The sequence below is a fragment of the Mustelus asterias genome, chromosome 9 (genome assembly GCF_964213995.1).
Source record: "Mustelus asterias chromosome 9, sMusAst1.hap1.1, whole genome shotgun sequence".
Taxonomy (NCBI): Eukaryota; Metazoa; Chordata; class Chondrichthyes; order Carcharhiniformes; family Triakidae; genus Mustelus; species Mustelus asterias.
The window spans coordinates 90,154,795-90,171,539 of NC_135809.1; the positions used below are offsets into that span (position 1 = coordinate 90,154,795).

At 41.9% G+C, this 16,745-nt stretch overlaps 2 protein-coding genes across 3 annotated transcripts in view; one reads left to right on the plus strand and one right to left on the minus strand.

The window, feature by feature from the left end:
* Nucleotides 1-5,275, plus strand: part of sigirr (single immunoglobulin and toll-interleukin 1 receptor (TIR) domain) — a 58,754-nt gene extending 53,479 nt beyond the window's left edge. The window contains exon 9 of one of the 2 annotated variants that reach the window (XM_078220503.1): nt 1,240-5,275. In XM_078220503.1, coding sequence (XP_078076629.1) covers nt 1,240-1,433 — 194 coding nt within the window. In that variant the 3' untranslated portion in view covers nt 1,434-5,275. The remainder of the gene's footprint in view (nt 1-1,239) is intronic. The other variant, XM_078220502.1, reaches the window with a different exon arrangement.
* A 2,290-nt stretch (nt 5,276-7,565) lies between these two features.
* LOC144498807 (CD81 antigen-like) overlaps nt 7,566-16,745 on the minus strand; it is a 59,578-nt gene continuing 50,398 nt past the window's right edge. Inside the window, exons 4-8 of the mRNA XM_078220504.1 lie at nt 14,885-14,959; nt 13,989-14,105; nt 12,532-12,618; nt 11,097-11,183; nt 7,566-9,749 (exon numbers count right to left, since the gene is read on the minus strand). Of these exons, the coding sequence (XP_078076630.1) occupies nt 9,687-9,749; nt 11,097-11,183; nt 12,532-12,618; nt 13,989-14,105; nt 14,885-14,959 (429 nt within the window). The 3' untranslated portion in view covers nt 7,566-9,686. The remainder of the gene's footprint in view (nt 9,750-11,096; nt 11,184-12,531; nt 12,619-13,988; nt 14,106-14,884; nt 14,960-16,745) is intronic.

Here is a 16,745-nt window from a genome sequence, read left to right on the forward strand (position 1 = left end):
TAATCTAAGGCTATCCTCCTCACTATTTACCGACCCACCAATTTTTGTATCATTCATGAACCCTCGTACATTCAAGTCTAAATCATTTATATTACTATATGACAGTGAAGTTTGGACACCTTACACTGGCTAAGTACAAAGCCTCAGTAACTTCCATATCTGGTGTCTATAACACATCCTTAGCATCACATGGAATGACAGACTCCAGTGAAGCAGTCATTTCTGAGGCAAACATGCCAAGCATGCTACTGCTGGTCAAACAAAAAAAGTTTCACTGGCTTGGGCATGTGCCCAAGATGAAAGATGGCCATATCCCCAAGAATATTGTTATACAAGGAAGTAGTCCATGCCAAGAGACCACCATGTTACCCAAAGCTCTGATTCAAAGATGCTGTCAAGAGATATGAAAACCCTCACCATCAATCAATCAATCACAACAAGTGAGAAACTCCAACTGACAATTGATGTAAATGGCAACAGTAGGCAGGAATTTGCCACCATCACGACATGTGATTAGAAGCTCCAAAGCAGATGTTAGTCCTGCAAACAGGGCCTCAGCAGAGATCATCCCACACAACCGACCAAGGGGCAAGTTCAAATGTGGCACCTGTGGTAGACTTGGCCTTTCCAGAATCCACTTGTTCAGCTATCAAAAGAAGTACAGTAGATCTCGCCTGACCCCACCAAAGTTCTGAGGCTGCTTTCCCGTCTTCTGGTGCAGATGGAAAAATACCAACAAAGACAACATCTTTTACCATGGGCAGTGTGTATGTGGAATAACCAACACCTGTTAAAATCAAACATTTTCCCCCCTCCTCCAGGTGACTCATAGGGATTTTCTAAATGAGGCATAGATTATGTTTTCATGTATTATGGCCGGAGAATGGGGAGCTGGCCTTGTATATTTGCAATAAAAAACAGAGTCGATCAAGTCAGTTGCTTCTGACCTTCTTCCTCAACATGTCTTTCCGTCTCTTCTCTCAGTAGAATTAATTCTGCTTACCTCTTGAATGCTGTTTGCTTCAATATCACTTGCTACTAACCCACTCCAAACTCTGTTACCCTTTGGGTGAAAAGGTCTGACTTTCCTCCTTACTCCAAACTTCTCAATTTTTAATGTTACATCCAGCCCGAGTGTGTGCAATTAGGATTTCATCAGTCAAATTTGAGGAAATGTGAAATTTCTCTCCAACGAGGAGTATCGAAGTCTAGCGGTGACTGTTTTTATTTTTTCCCTAGGAGTGAGAGCACCGATTTACAAAGGCCCTCCTCCACCTGTATCTGCCTTTCCTAAAGCACCAAAGGCTAATCACAGTGTGGAACCTCCTTATGAGGACATAGAGAGAAGTGAAGTGGATATTGCAGATCTTGGATCTCGAAATTATGGAACAAGAACAGATTTCTATTGCCTTGTAACTGAAGAAGATATTTGAACCTGGGCAATCACAATGCATAGCAGTGAACCATCCTTTCCTGCCCCATTAGGGCTGTCAACTTTGTATCTCTACCATGCCATCCCAAAAATTAACATCTTATTTATTTTGTTAAATTTTCAAAGTTCAGCCCTTCCTGAAAATACTTGTATCTCATGTTTTGTGAGAAAGTTGTGCGATATGTTGCCATGATACCAGCAATTCTATAAACTTAGTTTTTGTGACTCAATGTCTGAGCCAGCTGCATAATCTGTGACAAGATCTCAGTCCTGTCACACATGGCTGCTAATGGCTGGAATTCTGCCCATTTAAAATGGGTGAAATGTTTTTGAAAAAGACCGTACATGTTAAACATTCAGTTTTGTTTTGACATGTACAGTGTCTGACCTTTCCTCAAAATGTAATCTATATACGGCTGGAGAAGCAAATGATGGGATGGAGTATTTTTAGTAATCTGCTCTATCCCCAGAGCAAACACCAGCCTCAAGATTAGTGGTGACGTTTGGAGTTTTCCTTCACTGCTGTGCAAGATGTGGACCCCCTACTGCTTCTGATTCCCTCCATCATCCTATGTGATTGATCATCAGTGGAGTAGGGGGAGAGTGGGGAATGTTTGGCATATTTCCTTTTCTCTCTTCCCCCCACTAGCCTTTCTCACTATTGCCTTCCTGCAGCTGAAAGGGCTGGATTTTAGAAACCCTCTGCATAAATGTGAATGCTATGAGCTCTTTGGATAATTAGGGAAGGTATGTACCGAACTGATGTTCTTTTTTTCTACACTTATGGTGTCCCTTGTGCGCATGAAAACGGTGTATTTATTGGGATGCTGCAATCAGAGGTTATCATCTGCACGTTATATTGATTTGTTTTTATGGGTTTAGTTTCTCTCAGCTGCTCAAATCAAAATGTTTTAGTTTTAAAAACCTCTTATTAAATTTCTTTTTATTCTTTTGCTGCAATGCAAATAATCCAATCATGTGAAATGTCTCAAATATTTTCTCATCCTAGCATCTAGATGAATCTTTGCTGTGTGTTCACTGTATGTTTAATGTCCTTTACTGTGTTGTATGCAATGTTTTGTACAAAGTTATCATTTCTTTCCTCATTTACTGTGCCTCTATTTCTTGAAGCCAAAATAACATTTTTATAATTGCTTTATCTGCCTGTACTCACACTTTAAGGGAATTCTGTAAATGGATCCCTGTCTCTTCTCTCCATCCGTTTCCTTAATCTTTTCACTCAATTCATATTCCAATTTCTTTTCTCCCAAAGCCACCTGTCTCACACTAGCCACATTAACTTGCATTTGCCACCTATCTGCTCATTCTGCTAACTTTATTGATTTACAATGCAAAGGTAGGAAACTTGACAAATTTCAAGATTGAGTTCCCTAGTGACAGTAGGCCAGCCCTAGGCTATCCAACCCTTCTCCAACCTAAGCAAAAAAACTTACTCTAACCTTTTCTGTACCTGGTAACCAACTTCCCATTCATTTTAGTATATTCACACTTGTAGCATACAGCTGAGGTTTTCGGAAGAAAAGACATCTTGTGAGAGACCTTGGCCCCAAATTTACACTAACTTTGAAGCAAATTTGAGGTAAACTATGGAATGGTAGGACTGCTTGCTGGGTTGCTGCCCTCCTGGTATGTTGTGTGGCCTTTCCCTCCCTGCTTGCCAGTTGCTGGGTGGTCACTTTTTTACTTTCAGAAGAGAAGGACCTAAAACCCAAACTGAATTAAGTTAATGGAAGTGCAAGTTAATTGTTGCCAGGATCAACTGAGACTTAAGTCTTTTCCTTCAGGGATTACAGAAATTGGTGGGTGAGGGTGGTTTTGGAGCAGGGTCTTTTGATTTTCACCTTAATTGCACTGATTGTTTGTGGCCCAATTAGAACATTTCTGCACCACTTCCACCACTGCCTCACCACAAGTTGCAGTTATGGAGTTCTCAATGAACATTCCCTTGTTGTTTTGATGGAGAGGGAAGATGTGGAGCTCTGGATGGAGAAGCATGAGGTAGCATTTAGCATGAAAACCTGTAGCCAAGATCAGTTCGTGTTTGGGCACTGAGCTCTCGCATTGCCTGACTAAACCTTTGTGCCTTTCCATTGCTCTTTCCTTTAAGATTCTTCCTTTAAGATTAAAATCTCCTTATGGCTCAGTTTTAAGATTTATTTAAAAAATATTTATTCTTGAGATGTGGGCATTACTGGCTATGTCATAATTGCCTGTGAGAAAGTGAGGGGTGAGCTGCCTTCTTGAACTGCTGCTGTTCATGTAGGTGCACCCACAATGCTGTTAGGAAGGGAGTTCCAAGATTTTGACTCCGTGACAGTGAAGGCCTAAGTTGATACCAGTTATCCCATCCCTACTCATTCCTTTTAGGTTTTTTACCACTCATTGCTGTGGAGCTGGAGACTTTTAATTCCAGATTTTATTGAATTTGAACTTAATCTGTGGTGGAATTTGAACCTGAGATTGGATCTCTGGGTTGCAAGGCCAGTGACAATAGCACTACACCATTACCTCTTCGGATATGTTTAATAACTTTCCTGTGAAATGCTCAGGATAGTTCACTACGGTCGAGACACTACGTAAATGGAAATTGTTTTGGTTATAGCATCAGCTGATTTCAAGAAGCTACAGGAAATTAGTATATTATAAAGTTGCAGCAGCAACCCACTCATGCATGAAGTGATTTTAATGAAAAACATCTGATTCACCTTGTTACTGGCCCCATTTTGAAAAGGGAGTTTGCCAGATTTGGTATTGGCAGTGTGCTAAAACTATACAGTTTTATCATGTTGCTGAGGTCCTCAAAGGGCAGTGGGTGGCACTCTCAGCATTGAGGTTCTCTGGCAAAGTCCAGAAGCCTTCTGAAAGGCAAGGGTAATCAGTTATTCAACTTACATTTTTTTATATGACTGGATGCAAAGAATGCTGGATGTCTGTGCCATTATGAAATAAGTTGCCCCTTTTCTTGAATAGACTGTTAGGGTCACAAATAATTGACCACAGCATAAGTGCACCTTCTCTCTTCTCAAGCAACTCTTTAATTTTACAACACTCATGTTTGGACACCTGATGCACAAAATGGCTGCAAGGACCACCTGGTGGATCTGTCCTTGGGGCTGATACCAGGTAGGGTTACTCCAACTGCTTACCCCTCTTCAGAACTAGTGTATGGGTGAAAGTGGAGCAGCGACCATAGCACAACACTGAAGGTGAAGTCTGTCTGTTTGTAACTTAGATTGTGTGCTCTCCTTACCATCTCAATACTGTCCATTTTCTCCTGCACTGTCTTACTCTTGTAACTGTTTTTGCTGAAACTCTTTCCTGGCTGTTGCATTATATACAATTTTCCTTCAATAGAATCCAGGCAGTGGAAGAAATGCAGAACTGCACCACTTGATGCAAGATGTCACATCCACTTTGTATGTTTGGGAAGGCACAGCCTCTGCAGAATTCAACATGTGGATAAATGACTTACAGAAATCAAGGAAAGAGAGTTCAAGGCCTTGTGCTTTCTGCAGAACTTGTGAAACTACAGAAAGTGATAGAAGTGGATAGCAGGTCAATCAGCAACTAAAGTGGATAAGTGGCTAATATCCAGAAAACCAAAACATAAGGCATTCCAACTCAGCTGTTAACTGACCAGCATTTTCTGCATGGTTTTTTTGTTTATTCTAATTTTTGCTGTATTTGCATTACTCAAATGATTGCATTAATTATGTGGGAGTTCTGATATTTATTTGTATTAAGTGGGAGCTCTGATATTTGTGAAGGGATAATTCAGCTGCCTACATTAACATTGTCCAGTAAAGAAATAGAATTACAGCGACATCCAAATTCTGCTTCATTTCATCATTCCTTCTCAATCTCTCTCCTTACAAGAGGAATATTGGGGTGCAGGCAAGTAGGTTGCTACAGAACATGGTATTGGAAATACCTCCAATGAATGAGCCTTCACCCCACACCATGGCTGATCTGAGCGAGGAAACGGAAGTAGTCAGCAACTAGTCTCATTGAGTTTACACCCCCTCCCCTCACTCACTAGATCCTCAACTCTTCAGCAAATCCATTATCATTGAAACAGGTTGTTTCTTGTATACACCAGCCCACTCTGTCAATAAAACTGACTGAGCCATTGAATAAATGCTGTCAAGCTTCAAGTGGCTAGAGCAGCAGCTCAGAAAATTGGACAGAGGCTGAACACAGATTTGGAGACATAAGCAGGCCAGGATCTGAGTTGCTATGCTTTGGTTTTCCTTGGGTTGGAATGAGGAAGAGCCAACTCCTGCTGCATCATATGGATGTCAGGTGACAAATGTGTGGCTCACAATAAGCTATTCATAGCCAACCTTCACATGTAACTTAAATGGTAAGCTCAGTTCAAGGTGTTAATCTGGAATGATACCTCAGCAAGAGGGGAATCAAAGATATTCACATACAGATTGGCTAGGTTAGCCAAAAATATAGAAATTATACAGGATAAAGGTCTATGGAATAGGTTGCATTTCAGCCATGATCTCACCAAATGGCAGAGCAGCTCAAAAGGCTAGCTGAACAAATTTAACCATAGCTAAATGGCCTATTCCAGTTCTTATGAATCTGCAATCATTACCAGATTACTGCTGAAACAATGGCAGCTTCAGCCCATACTTCGCTGATCACAGCTTATGCAACTAACCAATTAGACAATACATGAAGTAGACTATATTATTCAGAAACAAAATGAATGTAGGAACAATGTGTAGCAAGCATGGAATATTTTGCATATCATAGAATCCCTACAGTGCAGAAAGAGGCCGTTCAGCCCATCAGGTCTGCACCCACTTGCTGATTGAGGAGCTTATCCAGGCCCTATCCCCATTACCCAATACATTTAGCCCACTAATCCCCCTAACCTACACATCTTGAGACACTAAGGGGCAATTTAGTATGGCCAATGCACCAAACCTGTGCATCTTTGGAATGTGGGAGGAAACCAAAACATCCAGAGGAAATATATGGGTTAGATTTAAAGTCATTGCACCATGTGCATCTTGTACATAAACCCACTAAATGCTAGAAGTGCGGATATCGATTAGCACCTCAATGAGAAGTGTGCAATCCTTGATCACTTTTTCCAGGTACAGATACTCCCATGTCCACAGTGGTGCTCAATACAAGGATCAGTTCTAATGAAGGATTAGCCCTCAAGTGTTCACCTTTTCCAATGCTGACTAGCAAGCTATGCACTTCCAGTTTCCACTCAGATATCCAGAATTCAGAGCTTTAACCACTTCTACCTTTCTATCCAGCTGCAACCCCTTCTTTCACCTGCAAGTACGACTGGCTCCCCTACCTCATCAACAGCATGTCTCCCTTCATATAATAGGGTTTTCCTGCACCAGCAATGTCTTGTAGGTGATTACCCACATGCAATTAATTTCATCAGGATGCTGCTGCTTCAACAGTATCATCTACAAGCTCTTCTGGTAGTTAATGTGCCACAAGGCAACACACAGATGGCTAAAGCAGCACGCTGCCACACCAAGTAGAAAACTGTTCAATCCCTGTTAAGTCATAGTTAGTTGATCTCAGCAAGGCCAGGAATCTGGATGGCACAACTTATCTCAGTGCCCAGTTAATTCAATCACTGATAGGATTCAACATCACCTTTCCAGGCTCAAGAAAAATGCCCAGTTGTTGATAGGAGTCTCCAGTGCCTATGGAACCACAACACCACAAAACAGATGGAAACTGGAAAAACAGAACTACTTGCATGTTAGATCCCAACTCAAGTTAAATCGTCTAAAAATGAAGCCTGGTGTGATGAGAGCCTCCTTTTTGGTAGATGCAAGGATTCTACATAAAATTAGTTGGAAGTGTCAATCTCACAAAACACAAAGTGTAACTCAGCACTAAGTTTCACTTAGTGCCACAGGTCAGAAACTGACAAATGTGACAAGGCAATAACAGACACTTGATGTTAGAGCAGAGACATCATATCCCTGTACACAAGCCAATAATGCGCAATACTGATAGGCAAGTGGGAAAGAGTTCCATTCCCCAGCACCAACAATTGTTATCCCAAGCACAACCAAATGGTTTGTAGGGCACAGCATAAACATACTGGAGTCAAAACTGTGTTAAAGGAAGTGATCTTTATTGTTACGTATTCACAGAACAGGCAGGTTGTATACAAACCCGCTGGATGCAGACATGCTAAACGTACGGGACATTACACTTAGTATAACCCAATGTATACAACAGTTCCACCCATCTCAGATATCGCAATCAAAACAGCAAAGCCCTTCTGAAATCACTGCCGGAATAAAGCAGCAAATGGGCACTTCGGCACTTCTGAGTGATAACAGGCCTGACCACGTCTCTACTGCCAACTTAAAATCAGAAGGGCTGTCATTGAAAATGCTTGTTCCCTTTAAACTGTCCCTTTTTAATTTACTGGAACATTAGACAAATTATCACTCAATGCATTAATGGGACAACCTCACTGCTGGTAAGTACACACAACCAGATTTAAGACTGAAAGTATAAAATCATTAACATTGGACGAATGTGCCTACACTTTCCAAATAAAACTGTACATGTTTTACATGCAGTGGGAAGATGGGCAAAGATAGTAGCTGTTCACATGATAGAAGCTCCCACCTAATTCACAGGAACATCTGGAGATGTGGGTTGGAGCAGGACTAAATGAAGACAGTTGCCGTTGATTGCCTGCTAGCCAATAATTGCTTTCTTTTTGAACATGGGTAGCAGCTGTTACGTGCACTGCCATGGCGCAGGTTTCCGAGGGTAGCAAATGGACTCAGTAATGATCCAGTTCCTGTGTTTACTCATCCTTCTGCCCGTTCGATCAACTGACTGAAACTGCAATCGGCTTTGACACAGAGACAAAGGCACTGTTCTGTCGACTTTTAGGAAGCTCACTGGCTGGAAGTGTTTTATGGTTCTAGGCACATCATATAGTAGCTTTAGTGAGGAGATGCGGGTTTCAGATTCTGTTCCCAAGTCGACTCTGGCAGAGGCCACAGCTTAATGCTCCTGTAGTAACATCTTACCGGTGCTCAAATGGTCAGAGTGTGGAAATGGATTATAAAAGTACTAGTGCCAGATTTGTTTTTAGTAATTCCCTTTAGGTGTCTTTAGGTTAGAATGCCACAATCAACAGCATTTTACAGTAAAAACACAAGACTAAAAAAACGGCAATCTGACTTAAGCTGAAAGCAAGGCTTATACACAAGCAATTTCTCAAACCACTGGATAACCAGCAAGACCTTGAAGTCAAAGGCATCCAAAAGACACAGACTGAGCTTTAAGCAGATAGACCCCAAGGTATCTGAAACCCTGATACAAAAAGTGACAAAAAATTGCCTGAAATGATACAGGAAGGATGATCTACTTTCAGTTTACACTGATACACAAAACATTAAAATGCAGGAGAGCAGTGGGGGGGGGCATGGTTCAGTTTCCTCAAGTTCATTCAGAGCTACATTAATATAAATGAACAAATGATACACTAGAAAAAAGTAATAGGCCAGATACAAACTATGACCAGCCCCCATCATCAAGTTACTGCACTGGTTATATTAAACATATATACTTTTAAAGGTACCTGCAGTACAACGGGAAGAAAGATCAAAACTTTGAAATCAGTACAATCATTTTGGAAAGTTTGCACTAATTGAGTGCAGACTGGGAGCATACGGTTCACAGCTGGTGCAGTTGTCAGAAAACTGTCAATTTTTTAAAAATTGGATTCCAATTATTTTACTATCTATATATATTCATCTGTTTGAGCAACCCAGGGCTTTAGATCAAAGGGAGCTTTGAGCACCCTCCTGCAGCGCAATGGGTGTCCATTTCTTTTCTTAAATAGTCTTCATATCCAAACATCAAAAACTGAGACTTGTGCTGCAGCATAAAATCTCTGATGGAGGTTGTAATTTATTTGAAGACCTGATGAGTGGGTATCAGATGCCAACTGCACATTGATTTCCCCAATGAGAGCTGCTGCAAGACACCAAGGGAGAACCGTCAATGCCAGGAAAAAATGGTTATCATATATATAAAAAAAACATAATATATTTTCTTTAAAAAAAACTGAGCGTGACAAGTGGCAACATCACAGACAACAGGATTAGTTTAGGGGTCATCTTATGACGGGATCTATTCCACTACAAAGCTTTTCTTTCAGCTGCGCTCACTGAGGTTCCTGTGAGGTGGCAGCGGCCGGGCCCCTCTAGTACACAGATGCATTTCGGATCCCACAGCACAGCACCATGCTGAAAATCATCTCAAGGATCTGAAATTGAGACATAAAAAGGAAAAATGTTGTAAGATCAATTCCAAGACTTGATCAGTTACCAGGTAATATCCACACTAGGATTTTCAAAATATTCACTCACATTCCTGGGCTGCGCATTATTCACTGATCTCAATGTGCACGTGGATACTGGGTGAAGATAGAATCAGCTTCAGCAGCGATCACTTCCACAATAAACCGTTCTGACATTTGGCTAAATTTGAGTTGTGTTTAATTTGAGCAGGCAGGGACCTTACACACATGGTTAGTGAATTGCCAATGTGAGAAGCACTCTCCAGCTCATCAAATGAGGACGGGGGAGAAATTAGGTTTGGAAGCTAAATGGGCAGTGCCTACAGCAGCACCTTAAAGGGGTGGAGGCTCCTGCAGTGGAAACCAGCAGCACTCCAGAGCAATTCTGCAGAACCTACAGCAGCAATCAAATTACATTTGGATCTTTATGGTTCAAAATCCACAAGCAGCTGCCATTAGATAAGACCTAAACCTCAATCCAGCTTTCCCCAATTATGGCTCAGAATCCCTTTATGTTGACATTGGTCATTTCTAGACATGCGTGGCAGGTAAGAGCTAGTGGCAATCAGGCGGACAGGATGAGAATATGGTTTTGATTTATTATTGTCACATATGTTAGCATACAGTGAAAAGTATTGTTTCTTACGTGCTATACAGACAAAGCATACCATTCATAGAGAAGGAAGCAAGTGTGTGTAGAATGTACTGTTACAGTCATAGCTAGGGTGTAGAGAAAGATCAACTTAATGCAAGGTAGGTCCATTCAAAAGTCTGATGGCAGCAGGGAAGAAGCTGTTCTTGTGTCGGTTGGTACGTAATCTCAGACTTTTGTACCTTTTTCCCGACGGAAGTGGAAGAGCGAATGTCAACTGTATCATTTGACCCCACTCAGCTTGTATGCACAAGGTGCACTCCAGCAGCTAATTTGGCCATCTTGGATTGGTTACCTGCTAGTTTAACCCCACTACCACCTGCTTAATAAGAGCAAGGGGGAGGAAGGTCAGAACATGTGGCCTATGTTTTCTAATTCACTGTCCTCAATTCCACATCAATGGGCAATGATCTGGTACAAGCCCATAACCATTAGAAATCAATAAGTGGCCCAAACCTCTTTCAAGTAGGAGTCTTATAGCTGACATAGGCTATGATTTACAGGAATGGGAGACTATGCCTCATCACTTTTGGTTAGATTCAAACCCAGGACCCAGAGATGGAAGGCTATCTAATGCAAAATAAATGTTTCGAGAGTTACCCTACCAAAGAATCCCTACATTATTTGGGGTTCTGGCTGTTAGAGAATTAAACGGTTCATACCATGATGACTGCAACAATGACAGCAGCAATCCCGATGATGTATAGCTTCTCTGTAAACAGCTCGTTGATCCGTGTGCCACAGTCCACCTAATAAACCAAATTATATTAGCAAAGCATTTTAAGTCAGGCTTGTCATCAAGCACTGCAACTCACTAGAAATTTGCAATAGTTCATAAATAACTCCCAAAGTTCATTTGATCTGTCAAATAACCCATTAAGTGCATTGTCAATGCACTGAGGAAATTGTAACTGGATTTTTGTCCTGATCTTAATTCACTACTTCAAATTGTTTCCAATTCCCATGATAGACCAGTAACCCTCAACACTGCATTGAGGGATGGGGCAAAGCACAGTCCCTAAGCCTGAAACAAATATCTGAAAGCGATTTAAACATTTATAATTACAGTATCCACATTAGAAATGTGGTGGTCACTGACTAGAAAGTGTCCATTTACATCTTATTTCAAACCAAGTAGCAACTCAGTAAAAGCACTTGGATTGCAAGCTTTGAAGAATTGAACACTGGTTCAGTCTTGCTTCTATACCCACAGGGTCACCATTCCAGCTAATGAACTAAAGTAAAATCTAGCCTCAACTTGAACATGTGCTTGTTTCTGGCCACCAGTTCATACTGTAAACACTGCTGGGTCTAACTAGCATAGTAAGAAGTTTAACAACACCAGGTTAAAGTCCAACAGGTTTATTTGGTAGCAAAAGCCACAAGCTTTTGGAGCCTTAAGCCCCTTCTTCAGGCGAGTGGGAATTCTGTTCACAAACAGGGCATATAAAGACACAAACTCAATTTACAGAATAATGGTTGGAATGCGAATACTTACAGCTAATCAAGTCTTTAAGATACAAACAATGTGAGTGGAGAGAGCATTAAGACAGGTTAAAGAGATGTGTACTGTCTCCAGACAGGACAGCCAGTGAGACTCTGCAGGTCCAGGCAAGCTGTGGGGTTACAGATAGTGTGACATGAACCCAAGATCTCGGTTGAGGCCGTCCTCATACACACGAGGACGGCAAGTATTCGCATGTCCTCATAGGTACTTCTGCCAATTGTCCATTTGCTTGTGGACCTGAACAGCAAGTGTGAGTCACTGTGGATAGTATCACACTCCATCCTCATCCTAAACTCTTAACATCTGGTCATTTTCCAGAAGAATGTCATTCAATAACCAGTGGAAAATGGACCTCTGGTTAGTTTACCATTCTTATCCTGGGAATAGAAAGATTGATTATTACACGACAGACGCTACCCCAGCCGAGAACAGCTAACGCAGTATAGACCAGCATCATGTCTGCATGGTCTGGTGCTTAACCCACCAGGTAACTGAGGGAGTTCCTCCTGAGACTTTGTCAAAATGAAACAGGACTTCAAACCAGCTCTGTAAGCAGTGATCAGTCGAGGAGAGAATAAATTGCTACTTACTTTGGTAAGTAAACCCACTCCCGTCTGTTTGGGGCAGAGCTCATTTGCCAAAATCTTGGTTGCAAAGTTGGCTCCACAGCAATCCAGCTGAAAGAGAAAGAGGACAGGGATAGAAAAAAATTAAAGTAAACTGAAGGATAAGCTCGTTTCGATATGGTAATTAATAGTAACAGAACAAGTATTAATGATCCTACAAGCAGTGCTAAATCCCACAAGCTCAGAATGGAAAGGCTGGCAGACCCATAAATATCAGAGACACACAGACGAGACTTGTCGCCGTGGCTGGCAGTTTAAACAGAGACAAGTACACCGAGGGTATACTGGCACCATCCCAGGTGGCTGGATCTGCAACATTGCATGCAGAGCTGCGAGTATCAGCATCTCCACCAGAACAAGACACCACCTCATTCCCAGGAACTTGTTTCCACTATTTGCAGCATTAGACAGGTAGCCCCTCACCTCCATGCTCAGTCCCTCAACATCTACAGTTTCCTTGGTAGATCTTCCTTTTTCTACATTACCTGCTGCTATGAGTACAGTAATATCAGACAGGGAGCTATGAAGGAGTGTGCCTGATTCTCTGCCCATTCAAAATAGCAGCAGAAAAATCCTCAGGCTCTCTTTGGGACTTTTCTCCAACCATTACTCACCAAAACAAGTAATTCAACGTTCCATGGGCAAAGAACAAGAAAACCTGTGTCGCTTCGTTAACACTTCCTGGCATTTTATAAACCTTGTATATTTTCCACATATGGCATTAACTCACTTATACAGCAAAAAAACTCAGAAAATGTGCAAGCTGCTTTATTAGATCCACCTCAGGATGGATGGGCAGAAGATGCATAACCTCTGCTCAGCTCCTTGTGATAAGAGTACGGCTAAGATAACTCATTCACCTTGTACAGCCAGTCAGGAGCCCCAGATCCTCTTCAAGCAATTCTATTGATTTAAACAGCACAACAGGACTTCCCTTGCACTTCATTTGAAATGATGTCATTAAATTCCCATCCAACGCTGAGTGAGTGACCTGACCTTCCCCATCCCTCTCTCTCCCCATACTCCACCCATCCCGGACCAAAACAACTTCAGAGAAACAATGGCAACATTGTGGAATCTTCACCCTCTTCCACCGACTAGCAAAGTGAGCAAATACAACAGCTTCCCTATCTGAATAAAAATGAAAACAAACAAGAGTTTTCCACAGGCTTTTCTGTAACCTTGGCAGGAACTTGGCACAAATGCAACAGAAATAACAAACTGCTCTTTTTCACCATTCACCCGATTGCGGTGGGAGGGGAGGACCATCTCCCACTGGAGAAACCCAATGGAAATTCTTGGCACAGGCAGAAACAGCAAGATCAAATACTCCCCCAGCAACACAGGTCACAGTGATGTCCATTCACGCCCAGAACTCCTTCAAATTATATTGTATAGTTGAGAATATTTCTGTGTCTCACCGCCTTGTGCATTGCAATCAACACGGCTTTAGCCTGCTCCTTCTTCTCTGGATTTTGCAATGGTGTAATATAAGCCGTGGAGGCTTGGTCATAGAACGCTTTCATCTCCCTAGCTACCTGTGAGAAAAATAAAATATTTAGCTCCACACAGAAACACTTGAGCTTCATACAAGTTAAACAAAAGGAGGAGATGTTTTGGCGGCAGGAGTGAGGAGCTTTGAAAAGTCCATGCGACAGCCCAACTCTAACCCTCTCCACCAGAACTGCTGCTACTCAGGAGACTCAAGCACATTTTTCAAAGATATATTATTAAATCTTAGCTTTCTTCAGAGGGGATCTGTACTCCCATTACTCTTACTGACGGCTGGTCACATCATCCATGTCCTTATTCCTAGTGTTACTTCTCTTTCTTATAGGCAATGAGACTTAGTGAAGTAAGTTTCTAAAGTGCTGGTATCTCACCCAAGCAGTTAGTACACAACTGGCAATCTCTGCTCCCCTTAACCTCCCTCTTATCTCCCAGTACAGCACCTTCTCTACAAGTACACCATCCAATAGCTCTCCACTCCCATTAAGGTACAGTAAACTTCCATTTGAGATCTGCTATCTCCATCTTTCACCCAGTACGAGGTTCAGCAGTCCTGTTCCTCAAAGTTCCCCATTAACACATGACAGGATAGCCTCCCCCGAGGATATATTGAGACAATTTTATCCCCTCCCCCAATACAAGGTCAGCTAGTCCCCTTCCCTTTTCCCCAATCTCGTAACCTCCCTCCACAATAGGCCTGATCCATCTCTATATCCTGCTCCCCAATACAGGGTTCCCACCCCACTTCTCCAATACAGTGCTGTTTACTTTGGACATTCAGGAGACTGGGATAGTTGAGATGACTAACCTCATCCTTGTTTACGAATCCCCAGATCCCAGCAGCCACTTCACAAGCAAAGAGGATTACCAGACAGGCGAAGAACTGAAAGGAAAAAAGGGCAGAAAACATTAATGCAGCTGTGGTCACTAACATCTGCATATTACCCATTGCATTGCACAGATAAAGTACAGACTTTCCATCACTTCTGCTTGTTGCAACCAACCCAACTGAATCAATGAAGCTGAGAGTGCCATTAATGTTAAAAAATGCAGAGGCGCTACACAATGGAAAGAGGGGAAGGGACACAGCATCATAGTGGAAAGGTGAATGAAGAAAAAGTGAAGTGCTCAGGATGAATTTCTAGAAAATTGGATCAAAATGGTTTCGTGCACAAACTGCCGTACAAAGTGAGGAAGACTACAAAGGGCACGATAGTCAGAAGAGCCAAGATCCAGGGGGGCAACAATGTTGGAGCATGTTCAGAATTAGCAAAGGCATGGAATAATGGGATGCCAGGGATTTTAAATGGGTCTGAAAGTAATGGAATTAGGAGGAGGAGGATGGCAACTACAGTGTGGGACAAGAAAAAAAATTACTTTTCAACTGATCCTCCCAGGCCTCAAAAATCATTTTCACACCTCATTCTGAGGTGTTTCCATCCATAGAAATGGCTTTGCGGTCCTAGCTACGTATAGAATACCCATCTAAATCTATTTGAGAGGCTTCACTCTGAGTACCTCAGCTGCCTATTAAAAACAGTCAACAAGTGTGGCAGTGGGACTGAAAACTAGTGTTAAGCCCATTGCTTCGATTTTGATTCCTATTTGGAGGTTAAGTCCTGGGGAATTAAATACTTTATTTCATGGGCTGCGGCAAGTTTCCAGGATTTGTTTTGATTCCAATGAGTAGCATTGATGGGCAACATAGATACCTCAGTACCCTGTGGTACAAGATACACAGAACAATGCAGACTTATATCACTGCAGAAACCAGCCAGCTGCTCTTATTAAGCAACAAAAATTGCCAGCGCTGGGCTGGAGGTTCCCTTCTCATAACAGAGAAAGACAAGACCTCAACAATGCCACTGAGCCTCAAAACTAGTCACACTCAGGAGGACAAAAGAAATGTTACACCAACCAAGGCGTACACAGCCAGCATACACATATACCCACACACCACACAGTACACAGTACATAGTTGCGTACTCCCATGTGGGTGTATGACATATTTCCCCAATGGTTTGATGGATAGTCTCTTTTGTGTTTGGTTATTAATAAACCAAAAAGATGGAAGACCAACCATCAGAGCATTCAGTCAATATAGAGATACTGCAGGAACAGACAGCAATGAGCTGGGTGCTGTCACCATGCATTAGAGGCTGAACCTGCATCCGTGAATGTCACCAAATGAGCCAGAGATCTATGATATTCCAATATGACTCTCCTTCAGGATTCTGATGTATTAACGCCTTCCCTCTCCACAGATGCTACTAAGTTTTTCCAGCACTTTGTTTTATTTCAGATCTCCAGCATCTGCAGTATTTAGGTTTTATATTAAATTCTTCAGGGACTCCCTATTAATGGCATAGGAGCAGGAAGAGCAGTTATTGTTAGAGATGCATTACTTATGATTGGATAGGCACGAGTACAACAATTTCTGCTCATGAGGCAATTCCCTCATTCCAGGACTCCATCTATTTGTGAACCTTCATTATATTTCCTCTAAGGCAATTATATCCTCAGGTAAGGAGACTAAAATTGTTAAAGTACTCCAGATGTGACTTCCTCAACACCCTTTATAATTGAAGACTTCTTTACAAATTCTTTAATACAAATATGTTGAGTAATTAAATCTGCCATCCTTTCCTGGTGTGGCCTATATGTGGCTG